General features: G+C 35.0%; 1 protein-coding gene across 1 annotated transcript in view; it reads right to left on the minus strand.

Annotated features, from left to right (window-relative positions):
- LOC150077148 (uncharacterized) overlaps positions 1-13368 on the minus strand; it is a 370624-nt gene that overhangs the window by 263713 nt on the left and 93543 nt on the right. Inside the window, exon 4 of the mRNA XM_090385790.1 lies at positions 8249-8366. Coding sequence (XP_090241916.1) covers positions 8249-8366 — 118 coding nt within the window. The remainder of the gene's footprint in view (positions 1-8248; positions 8367-13368) is intronic.

A 13368-nucleotide genomic window follows, 5' to 3' on the forward strand; every position in this document is an offset into this window, starting at 1 on the left:
TTAGCGCACCAGAACAATCCACCAAATACAACTGTGTAAGCAAGCGGGACAATAGTTTTCTTCTATGGTTCATGTCTGCATGAATTGTCACTGCACTGATCCTAAAGGTCATCATTCCACATCTGAATTATTCTGGATACAAAAGTATTTATTGAAGACTACCCTTTTTTTTTTTTTTTTTTTTCTTCTCTCACCAGCACCAGTCTGTGTGTGTGTGTTTTTTTTTTTTTTTTTACTATTAGTTTATTATTATTTTATTTTATTCTTTTATTTATTTATTATTATTATTATTATTTTTTTTATTATCACATGTCTTTTTTTTTTTTTTTTTTTTACCAGCACCACGGGTTGTGTTTACTTTATTATTATCATTATTATTTTCTTTTTCTTTTTTTTCTTCTTTTTTCTTTCTTCTTTCTTCTCTTTTTTTTTCTTCCTTCTTTATTACTATTATAATTTTTTTTATTTTTTTTTTATTTTATTTTATTATTATTTTTTTTTTTATTTTATTTTATTATTATTATTTATTATTTATTTTTTTTCCCTCTCTCGCTCCTTTCTTTTTCCTCTGGAATGGGCCCCCGGAGGAATCTGGCCCACCTTTTGGCAACATCAGGTGGGTCAGAGTCTCTTTTGAGGCGTTACGTGCTCTACTAGAACTGGCCCACCTTCCCTGGTGTGGACGAGTACCCAGAATCATCTGTCCAGGTGACTGATGCTTCTGGGTAGCCAAGTGGCCAGAACATAACAACAGAACACACACATAAAACACACAAACGTACGTCACACACATATCTGGCCCATTTGTAGTGATACTGTTCTTCACAGAGACATGAGGCGGAGTTGAACATACGTTCTAGGTGCCGCCCATTACATATACACATGTCCACATGCCACTACAAAGCTGATTACAGACAAATTTTTAGTGGTCTTGATTTAATGTAATTGACCATTAATACAGCCTAATCTAACACTGATTTCAACAATATGTCTAGTTTTCTTCCAACAAGGGCCTCTGTGCAGAAAGCAATGCGTAAACATCGCATTCACGTTTTATTTCTCTACAAATGATAAAACCTGTAATGAACCCTATCAATGATGGAGCACCATTAATACAGACACTCATGCATGACTTCCATGGAAATTCTAATTTTTTTAATTAACCAGTAGGCTCGTCCACCTGTAATGCAAAATCTGATTTTTTTAGCCTTGTAGATACTAGTTCTTGATGTTAAATGATATTTTGATTATTCTTCTTCAAACAGTATCATCTGATAGGGGTATTTTAGCAATTACCTTCTCAGCTTCAACACCAATGTTCTAACAATCGAGTGAAAAGTTGACAAAACATGGGACTTGTTATGGCGTGCATGGTTTTTTTTTTGCAATACAATGATTTCAGATAAGGGGCTTAGAGGGGAACAGGTATCCTGTGTGTTATCAGACACAGCCTAAAACACTGATGGATCCAATATCTCTCTATTACAGAAGATTTAGGAGAAGTCCGGCTGGCCTGCCTCCCTAAAATCCACTCATGCACACCTTCTTGATGGTAAGCCCTGTTATGTCACTTAGGTGGCAACGAACGTGTAGAGTGGTTTGTTTCAAGACGCCTGGTCAGCGTAAAGAGGAAAAGACCAAACACTCCAGCATATGAGACAACAATACAAATGGCTTCAGTCCCCAGCAGCTTTCACTCTCCCTCTTACGGCAGCGAGAGGATCAGAGTGGAAGCAGAGGGTACTAAGAATCTCTGGGTACGACCAGGCTGCCATGCACGGAAAACTGAACTTGGCCTGTTATAACGTACGATCACTCATCGGTGAAGACAGGATATTAGAGCTGAAAAAGGAATTAGAAAATGTGAATTGGAATATCATCAGTTTGGCTGAAACAACAAGAAGAAATGAATCACTTATAAGTTTATCAAGTGGAAATCTGCTGTACACCAATGGAAACAGTGAAAGGAGTGAAGGTGGAGTTGGGTTTCTGGTCCATAAAGATTTTAAAAACAACATTTTGGAATTCAAAAGTACATCACCAAGGGTGTCAAGACTAATACTCAAGATTTCTAAGAGGTACAAGCTAAAGATTATAATGATTTATGCACCAACATCGAGCCATGATGATGAAGAGGTTGAAGAAATGTACACCGAAATTGAGAGTCTTCTAGATGAGCAGAAAACCCACTACACTATTATTATGGGGGACTTCAATGCTAAGGTTGGAAAAAGGCAAAACAGCGCAGAAAGAGGAACTATAGGAAATTTTGGAATTGGTGAAAGAAATAAAAGAGGTGAAAGACTTGTGGAATTTGCAGAATCTCAAGGACTGTCAGTAATGAACACTTTTTTCAAGAAAAGGGTGAACAGAAAGTGGACATGGAAGAGTCCAAATGGATTAACAACTAATGAAATCGACTTCATCCTCACTAACAGAAGATATATTGTGAATGATGTTACCGTCCTGAATAAGGTAAATGTTAGAAGTGATCACAGAATGGTAAGATGTACACTTGATATAGATGTAGGAAAGGAAAAAACTGACTGGAGTAAATAATACGAAGGTCTTTGAGATAACAGAGGAGGAGAAAAAGCAGTATGTACTGGAACTTAAGAACAAGTTTGAGCTTCTGCAGACTGCTCAGGACCAAGATATCGACGAGGAATATTACAACTTTCTGAAAGTGATAAAGCCCAAGAAACCTGTAGGGAAACAGAAATCCAAAGAAGAAAAAATTAGTCAAGAAACACTTGTCATGATGAATCGAAGACGACAAATGAAGAGCAAAAAAAACACTGACAGGGAGAAAATTGAGTATACTGAGTTATGCAAAGCCATTAGAAAGAGACTCAGAGAGGACATAAGAAGATTTAACACAAGAAAAGTAGAACAAGCATTAAGGGAAAACAAAGGATTTAAATCAGCAGCCATGAGCAGTAATACAGAAAGACAAATGATACTGAAACTGAAGAATAGCGATGGTGTACTTATAAACAGCAGAGAAGGCATAATTCAAATAGCAGAAGACTACTATAGAGAATAGTAGAGAATACAAGGAGAGAGGGAATGATACCAGCAGTGGGGAAGATGGATTGCAAAGTAGCAACACATATGACATACCCGATATTCTTCCTGATGAGGTAGAACATGCATTGAAGAAAATGAAGAATCAGAAAGCCCTGGGGGAAGATGAAGTTACTGTAGAGTTGTTAAAATTGGGAGGAAGAGACATAACACAAAAACTGGCAAGGCTCTTCACAAAGTGCATTAGAAAAGGTGTGACGCCTAAGCAGTAGAATAATGCAATCATAGTTTTGCTGCATAAGAAAGGAGATAAATCAGAAATTGGAAATTATAGACTAATTAGCTTGTTATCCCACATCTACAAGTTGTTCACAAGGGTCATTACTAACAGATTAGAAAGAATACTTGATGAGAATCAACCAAAAGAGCAAGCTGGCTTTAGGACAGGGTTTTCAACTATGGATCACCTTCACATAATATCACAGCTAATGGAGAAAGCAAATGAATATAAAACACCATTATGCCTGGCATTTATGGATTATGAAAAGGCATTTGACTCAATACAGATTAAGGCAATGTTTCGGGCACTGCAAAGACAAGGCATAGATACCCCATATATTATGATTTTGAAGAAAATATATGAGAGTGCTTCCTCCTTTATTAGACTAGACAAAGACAGTAGCAAATTTAAAATTGAGAAAGGAGTTCGACAAGGAGACAATATCTCTGAAGCTGTTTACTGCTGCCCTTGAGGAAGCTTTCAGAAGATTAGACTGGTTGCAGAAAGGAATCAATGTGAACGGAGAGTACCTAAACCATTTACGATTTGCAGATGACATTGTGGTCATAAGCCACGATCCCAAAGAATCTTAATCAGTTATGCACAGTTAGTAAGGATTTTGGACTAAAGATAAATATGGCTAAAACAAAAGTAATGATGAACAAGTATGCCACAGAAAGGGAAATAATGATTGAAGGAGCAGTAATTGAAAAGGTGGAGTCATATACTTATCTGGGACAAGTTATTAGCTGTAATAATGATAAATAGCTGGAAGTCAAGAGAAGAATAAATTTTGGATGGATAGCATTCAGGAAATATAGTCACATACTGAAGAGCAATATCCCAGTTTGTCTGAAACGTAAAATAATGAATCAATGTATACTCCCCACCATGACTTATGGAAGTGAAACTTCAGCACTCACCAAAAGAATGGAAGAGAAGCTGAGAACTACACAGCGAAGAATGGAACGAATTATATTGGGAATCAGACTGTTAGATAAGAAGAGAAACACATGGATTAGGCAGCAAACTCAAGTTCTTATCAAAACTAAAGAACTAAAATGGTCTTGGGCAGGACACATAGCTTGAAGACATGATGACAGATGGACTAAGAAAATAACAGAATGGTACCCAAGAGGAGCTAGAAGAAAACCTGGAAGTCAAAGGCGGAGATGGATAGATGAAATTCATGAGCTTTTGGGTAGTAAATGGATGGCCAGTGCTCAAAACAGAAGGAACTGGAAAGTTGCTGGAGAGGCCTTCATCCTGCAGTGGATTGAAAATGGCTGATGATGATGATGATGATGAATCTGGGCAATCAGAAATTTGTATTATTTTTTGAAAATAGTCTGCTTTTTTCTTCTTTTTTTTTTTTTTTTTTGTTGTTCAAGCAATTTTTTGAAAGAGCTCAAATCTTTATCCACAAGATTTTCATGGTTAGCAATTAAATGTTGCTTCAATTTGCTAGGAACCATGGCATCACTGGAAAGTTTCACAACAAACAGAGATAGAAGACAGTCCTCTTCACACAAAGAAAATCTAAAACTTATATAGTTCGGATAACTTTTCACCTCTTCAGTTGTGTGTTCCTGTTTGGTGTGACATGAACACTGGGAAAAAAATTAGAGAAAGAGTGTGTTATAGGCCTAATGGCTGTGATGAGTATAATGAACAAATTTACAGACAAATAGAGTAGGCCAGTAAATCAGAATATTTTATAATGGGGGAATTTAACATTCCAGATACTGACTGGACCTTGTAGATTGGTCACTCGGCACACAGTATCAAGATTTCTGTGGATTTACTGGATGACTGTTTCCTACACCAGCATGTTAAAGAAACAACAAGAGAAAGCAACAGTCCTGATCTGATTATCAGCAGTGATCCCTTTTCTTGCATTAAAAAACTGTAGATAACAGACTCACTAGGTGACAGTGATCGCAATGTATTGATGTGGGATTTACTTAAAGATGTAAAGGCAAAAGAAAGAGCTTTTGCTTTTGTAAAGGTGATTACAGTGGTCTCAGAAATTTTTTAAATTAAATATATCAACTGATGAAGTTATCAACAGGTAACTTCAACTCACAATAAGTAACTTCACTTTATCTCACTGCATAAAATTTACCCACTAAGAATTTGCCAACAATACCAACTATGAGATACAGTTCAAAGCATAGACCTAAATGGATGTCAGATGAAATGATATGACTTGTAGCAGTGAAGAAAAATGAATGGGATGAACATAAATTATCAGGTGACACAGAAGCCAACAGCAGATATAAACTAGTCTGCCAATTAAGTCACAAAGGAGGTTAAGCAAACTAAGGCAGATTATGAGAAGTCTCCAGCAAAGAATACAAAAAAAAAAAAAAAGCAGAAAAGACTTCCTCACTTATATGGACAATAGAAGGAGGGGGTTGAATCACATTGGTCCACTAGATTCGAGATATAAGTGTATTACTGTTGACGATCTTGCTCAGGTTGCTGCCAAACTGAATTGGTATTTTGCACCTACATTCATATGTCAGAAATTTTTGGGGATGGGGATGCCAGAAATGAGTAAAATTCTGATGGGGAGCTGAATGATTTTATGATAATTGAGAGGAGAGTGAAGAAGAAATTATTGAAGCTAAACATAAAAAAAAAGGCATTTGGGATGAATGGGACTATCCAGTCATATTAAAGGCAGCAAAAGAGGTAAGCAAACCTTTAGCCATGATTATGAGAGAGACCTCCACTGAATCTATCACCGGATTCAGTGGAGGTCCCTATGAACTGGGGATGTGCAAATTTATCCCCAATTCACAAAGGGGGATCAAAGGGAGACATGAGTAATTAAACCTGTTAGCTTGACTTCTGTTCCACAGAAAATAATGGAATCTTTGGTTAATGAAGTATGCAGGACTTTGTAGACAGAAACATAGTTATACTTCAGTCACATCATGGATTTCTTAAAGGGCAATCTTGTCTTGTCAATCTTGTTAGATACTGTGACACAGGAATTGGATGCATAAAAATTGATTTTCAAATCATATACTTAGGTTTCAGAAAAGTTTTTGATACTGTTGCACGTAAAAGAAAGTTATACAAATTGGAGCAGTGTGGCATTAAGGGCAAGTTGCAGCTATGGAAAAATGGATGGTTTTTTCCATTCAAAGTGCACATAGACTGCCAGGATAGCTCATGAGGTTTGTCAATGATATGTAAGAATTTTCTCAGGGCACATTAAACAGTTTTAGTGCAATACATTAGACATTGGTTTTATTGCTGCTGGTGCACTCCTCCCTTGCTATTGACCCATCACATACAACCTCTTTGAGGAAGGTAGAACTGGTTATTTTGATTACAAAGGTGCTATAATCCCAAACTGGTAGTTTTTTGACATACAAAGTATTGCAGTATCAATAACAATATTCAAAATGATGAAGAATGGTTGCAGGTCAAATGTGTGGAAATTTGCCTTCAGTGAGAAATAGCTGACTGTTCAGACAAACTGCCATCTAAAGTTGTGGATGTTGTTGTTGTTATTTGGTTTTTAGGAGCATTAGCAACTAAGGCCATATTGCTCTGGGATATGCGGTGGTCATTCCCTGACCTTTCCGCATCCTCCATATTTGGTGGTGACGGGCTTGAACCCCGGTCTAATCAAGAAGCGCGTGTTACGCACTACTGCTCCTTCCCACCTGGCTACGGAGGCACCTCTAAAGTTGTGGAGGTGGGTAGTTTGAATAGTTAGAGAGAATGGATAAGTGAAATAGGAAGTTTTTTTTTTTTTTACTGATGCTCTACAAGCTTGCTATCTTCCATCGGTTGCTGCTACTACTAACTACTACTACTACTATGATGCCATAAGGGCAGCATCAGAATTAATCCTTTGCTGTCCAGAGTTATTTTCACAGTCTGGAGCTGAGCTGCACAGCTCAGCTCAGCTCCAACAATCAAAAAGTGATTAGTTGAAATGAAACGTTCAAAAATTATTTTCGGGTTTACTAGAGCTAATAATAAAACAGCTTGCAAAACATTTCAAAAGCTCTAATGCAAATTTATTCTTGGAAGAAAATATTCATGAAACTTTCCATTCAGAGACCTTACTTTGAATTCCTTTTGTTTGTCCTTTTGTGGGTGGGGGCAAAGATTCAACATCCAAAGTATCTGTAGAAAAATGTCTTCCTGTGAAATACATTCTTGAAAAGTTGAATTCTGTCCATCCATTCTTTAGATCAATATTTCTTTATATCTTTATATCTTTTTTTTTCCATTTAGCTCCATGTTTATAATAACACTAAACAATACTTTTAGTTCATTTAGTGAAACAAAACCCAGTCACACTACAGAAAACAATCGGAAACTGCCATATTTGTAACAATTTTCTTCCTTTTTTTTCTCAATTTCTTCATCAAAAAGGCTTTAACGAGATATTGATGGTGTGTCTAAACACTGCACCCAAACACACAGGGTATAAGTTACTCTGACTTCTACATTGGAGGGAAAAAAAGAAAAGAAAAAAAAAACATCTGCTATTAACAACTAAAGATAAACATCAACTTAATTTTTCAGATCATTTATATGAAGTATAAATAGATGAATATGAAATGTAAATAGATGGCAGTAGAATAACTGAGCCAGCAAAGAGGAAAAACAAACTTTGTAATCAGAAATGCCAACAGCTGCAGTGGCCACAATATTGGATTGGAAGTCGAATTTTATGATGTTTTAGTGGTTATGACATTGAACTGCAAAAAGTAAATGCTTCTCAATAAATGGATTTAATAATAACTTACTTCCACATTTTTTATAATACTTAGTGAAGCAAACTGTCTTTCCCTTACAAAAGTATTGGGAAAAAAAATTACATTCTATTTCCATTAAAAACAATAACATTTACAGTCAGCATAATTTTTTATTACTTACAAGATGAAAAGAAAATATATAAAAAGCTACCTTTGTACTCATCAAGTTTATCAGGATGTTCGACTTCCATGTGATGTATTGAGGCATCATGATCAGCAAAAATTAAGGAATGGCAGTAAGGACAATGCTGTAATCCTTGTTTTTGGCCCTATAAAAAATATTTTATACTATGATATCATTTACTTTTCTTTGAACTGGCCATAAAACTATTTTATAACAGATCAAATCAAATTTTAGAGGTTTAAGTCTTCATTATTATTCCATACAAATGAGATTGCATTGACAGCATAAGGCCATCTTCTGTGTACTCATTATATGCATTCTCCCAGTGTTTATAATTATCAGAACTGCCTATCACAGATATGTGTATTTAATTTTTTTTGTTTAAATTTTGCTAATGTGTGATGTATTTAATTATTTCCTTTGGCCTGATATAAAGATAATGTCTATCCATACTAAGCTTAATCTTCTAATGCAGTTAAGTCAGAAAGTTATTTTACTACAAGTCAGTTTGACTCTTAATTGTTCAGAATTATTTGTAGGATCAACAAAGGTTAGAGGAGTGGAAAGAAACCTTGTAATATTAAAGCAAGCCTATAATAAAACTATACACATGCAAGATCTCATGTAAAAAAGCAAACAATTGCAAAATGTAAGGAACCTGAATAATAAGATCTTGTAAACTTCTGAGTAATGATATGGCATTACTACATAAGTGACACATGAATGCTGCAAGCCTTTTTCACTTTTTCCTTTGCCAATTTACACACTATAAAAACAGATCAAATAACTCCATATTCTTATTTTGATGTAACTCCGAAAAACAAAATAGATATAACATCAATAGAAATATCATTGAAATTCAACAAGCTATGAATGGAAGTACTGCAGCACTGAATTGCAAAATAATTATGAGTTGTTACAGAAAGCTAATGATTATGGGTTCGACGGTGGTAAGAAACATGGGACATGTTCACTTTAGCAGACAGGAGAAAATACTACAGTTGTTCAAATGATGTTCACCTACAGTTAGAGAAAAAAAAAAAAAAAAAAGGAAGAAACCATAAGCTATAATATAAATTGCAGTATACTAAACCATAAGCTATAATATAATGTAGATTGACAAGTTACACAATTATGAAAAGCTCATTACACTCAAGAATTATTTGTGGAAGACTATGATAGGTACATTGAATTTGCCTAGCACCTTAAAAGAGGTTTAGCCCAACTTGTTCAAATAGCATTCTCTATTAGATAATGCAATGTTGCAAAATTCATAAGTGCCACAACTCCCATTATTGGACAAACAAAATTGGATTATGAACAAAGAAAGACACTGGAAAAAATGCAATCCAGCCCAAAAGTCACCATTTAGTTTGGCATGAGTAGTTGTCATGGGATATTATAAATGGGAAATGTTACATGGATCAGTTATTATTGGGAAAATGTTTAAAAACTACTATTCACACAATGATACCTCTCAATATTTAACATTAACCATCATCATCATTCTACTCTTCTCTTTGGCATGGGTTGCGTCTCTATTTAGATATCGTCTTCCATTGTTGTCGATCTCTTGAATCTTGCATCATTTGTTGATAACTCTGAAAGCCTGTGTTTTCCTTTAGGCATTGGAGCCATTCTCTTTTGGGTCTTCCTGGTGGTCTCTTATCTCCAATTCTTCCTGTCAGTACTACATTAGGCAGCCTGTGTTGTTTCATCTGGTTCACATGTCCAAACCACTGAAGTTGTTTTTTGTAGTTCTGCTCTATTATTCTGCATTCAAAATTTAGATCTCTCCTTACTTGGTCATTAGTTTTATGTTCTCTCCAATTTGTTTTATTGATTTTCCTTAGACATCTCATTTCAAATTACATTATTTTTTGCCTTTCTTTCTTATTTATTCCCCAATTCTCTGATCCATAAGTTGCTGTGGGTATGATGACAGTTTCATATAGTTTAATTTTTAGACTATTTGAGATTTTATTGCTCTTCCATATGTTTTTGAGTTTGTTCATGTTTGTCCATCCGATGTTCAGTCTGTGATTAATTTGGTCAATATTACTTAGGTTTCCAGTTATTAAAGAGCCCAGGTATACAAATTTTTGTACTTGTTCTATTTGTTGATTTTGGATGTTTATGTCTTCTATGTTTTTTTCCAATTTGTATTACTTTGGTTTTATTTATATTAATTCCATAATTGTTGCTTGCTTTATCGATGTTTTTTAATATTTCTTTTAGTTGTTCTTTGGTTTCTGTTAGAATCACAATATCATCTGCATATTTTATGTGGTTTATATTTTTTTCATTTATTACTGTGCCTCTTTTTTCTTTAATTGATTTCATTAGTTCTTCTAGGTAGATATTAAATAGATTGAAGATAAAGGGCATCCCTGCAGTAAAATTCAACAACCTTAAAAAGAGAAATTGAAATAGAGAAAGGAGTTGAATTTTACTATTGCTCTTATATTTTTGTAGAAATTGTCTACAAACATGATTATTTCATGATCAAGTGGGATTTTTTGTTGTTGCTTCATTAAATTTTCTCTGTTTACAGAGTCAAATGCCTGCTTGAAATTGATGAAGCACAGATAAAGAGGCTTCTTCTTATTCCAATATTTTTCTGCAATGATGTTTAGTGTGAATATTTGGTCTATTGTTGATCTGTCTTTTCTAAATCCTGCTTGTTCTTCCCCCTATTGTTTCTTCATGTTTTAAGTATCCTATTTTGTAAGATCCTTATAAATATTCTATATATATGGTGACGAGAAAGGACAGGATAAGAAATGACTACATCAGAGGTATGGTTAAGGTGAGGCCTTTGAGTAAAAAAATGCAGGAATCTAGGTTGAGGTGGCTTGGACATGTGGAACGAAGAAGTGAGGAGTATGTGGAGAAGAGGTGTGAAAAGTTGGAGGAGATAGGGAAGAGGGGGAGACCTAAGCTGAGATGGAAAGACAAGGTGGCAGAGGATTTAAAAGAGACAGGATGGAGGAGAGAGGAAGCCCAGGATAGGGAGATATGGAGGAAAAGAATTAAGGACGGAAATGCCGACCACATATAAACGTGGGAAGAAGGCAAAGATAAAGAAGAAGACGACTTAAGGACATAACTTGGATCCACACAGGTTTCCAGTGGCTGTTCCTATACAGAAGAGGGAACTAGAACTCACAGATACCTAAACTCATGCTGAAAGAGTGCTGAGAAATATGGGAGGGACAGTAGTGCACTCTATTCAGTACATTTTTTATCTGACCCTTCTTTGTAGTTAGTCAGTGGGGTCATGGGGATATTGCCAAATAAATTTGAGTCAGTAGGGTTTTCTAGTTTTTTAAGCAAAATCTAATTTGTGTATCTTGACTAATATATGATTAGTCAGGAGACACAAATCTTGATTATTAATAAATTATCATATAAGATGTAGATCTTTGATTATAGACTTCGAAATCCAACACAAAGTTGATTTCAACTTTGTGTTGGATTTCGAAACTCAGTTGATTTCAACTGAGTTTCTAAACAGACAATGATATATATAATTTGAAGCTCAATCTGAAACTATACCATCTCAATCAATAATAATGTAAACCCTGAACTTTATTCCTATTAGAGAGAGGGGGGGGAGTAAATCCAATTGAAGCTATTTCCACTTTTTTAAAAACTGTAGTCCAGGACAATGTCCCAGTCCTCCATCTGGGAATCTACAGGGTGGCACATTATTCCAAAAAATTACCAACTCAAAGCTGACAATCACATTGCTTAAATCTAGATTAAAAGGTAGTCCCATATTCTTTACTATCTCATTAGTCAATGAAATAGAAGTTGGCCTTGACCAATTCTCCTTAAGAATTCCCAAAAAAAGGAGACTATCCTTTCTCTGCTTTCCTAAACTTTGTGGAACACTCCATGAAAGGCTTTTACATAAACTGAAGCAAACTGCAATTACAGTTAAGATCCTTTATTGGATCATGGGTTGGCTAAAAAAATATGAGACAGAGAGTCTCATATTTTTTAGTCCCAATAATAGTCTCATATTAGTGCCAACAATTGTGTGCGACTATCATGAAAACAATGGTAATATTCTTGCCTCCAAATACAACTTCCCTCATACAACCCAAGGATCAATGTCTCATATAGACTTTTAAAAAGTATTACCTACAAACAACACTTAGACAGGCAGTAAGGGAAGCTGAAGGACAGAATGGCAAATCACTGAAGCAGTTCTGCAAAGAGTACATTTACAAAACTTTAAAAACACTGATGTTGCCCAGAGTGAAATTACAACATCTACCATGAATGCTGTCTTGAAGAACCCAGTTTGTTCAAGACACTACAGGATTTGTAGGGCATGAAGATGTAATTAGAAACCTTGTGGGAATGACCATGAAATTTGAATTAAATCTAGAGGAAAATGACTTTATTGAATTGTTGCAAAGTCATACAAAGGAAATGGGCAACAAAACTTTAACGGAGCTTGAAGACCAGAGAAACAAAGACGATGTTTCAGAGGACAAGCAAGAAGCCGAACCACCAAAATGATTTAAGACTAAACAGATGGCAGAATGCTTTAATATGATTTAATATGATCTAAGCCAGCCAGACAAAGGACTGGCTGGCTGGCTTAGAGGCTCAAGATCAAAACACTGAATGGTTTGCAAAGGTGTTTAGAGCAGTGCATGATGAGAAGAAAAGGGCTAAAGTACAAATATCACTGGACATGTACTTCCATAAATCGGAGAAAAAAGGTCTGACGCCGTTAACTGCTGTTTAAGCACATAATAATTGAATAGTATGTATTTATAATGAATATATGGTATATGTATTAGTTTTCTTACAATTATGTTTGTATATAAGTACGCTATGTGCATACCGAATAAATCTTCATTTTTTTAATGTTTTCTTTTCATAAACAGTGCCTGTTTAGCTTTAACCATCTTTTGAAAACAACATATATGTCAAAAATATATCATATTTAAGAAATGCTTGACTTAAATGGTTTTCCAACTTACACAGAAACCTCTGGAACGAATGAATCTCATAAACTGAGGACTTATTGTATAACATTATCAGTTGTAATAGGAACATTTTCTGGTTTCAATAAAGTATTTTTTTTTAAACAAGCAAAATGAGAAAATTTGCTAAATAAATAATAT

Source organism: Mastigoproctus giganteus, chromosome 12, assembly GCF_048544385.1.
Source record: "Mastigoproctus giganteus isolate SK-2022 chromosome 12, ASM4854438v1, whole genome shotgun sequence".
NCBI lineage: Eukaryota > Metazoa > Arthropoda > Arachnida > Uropygi > Thelyphonidae > Mastigoproctus > Mastigoproctus giganteus.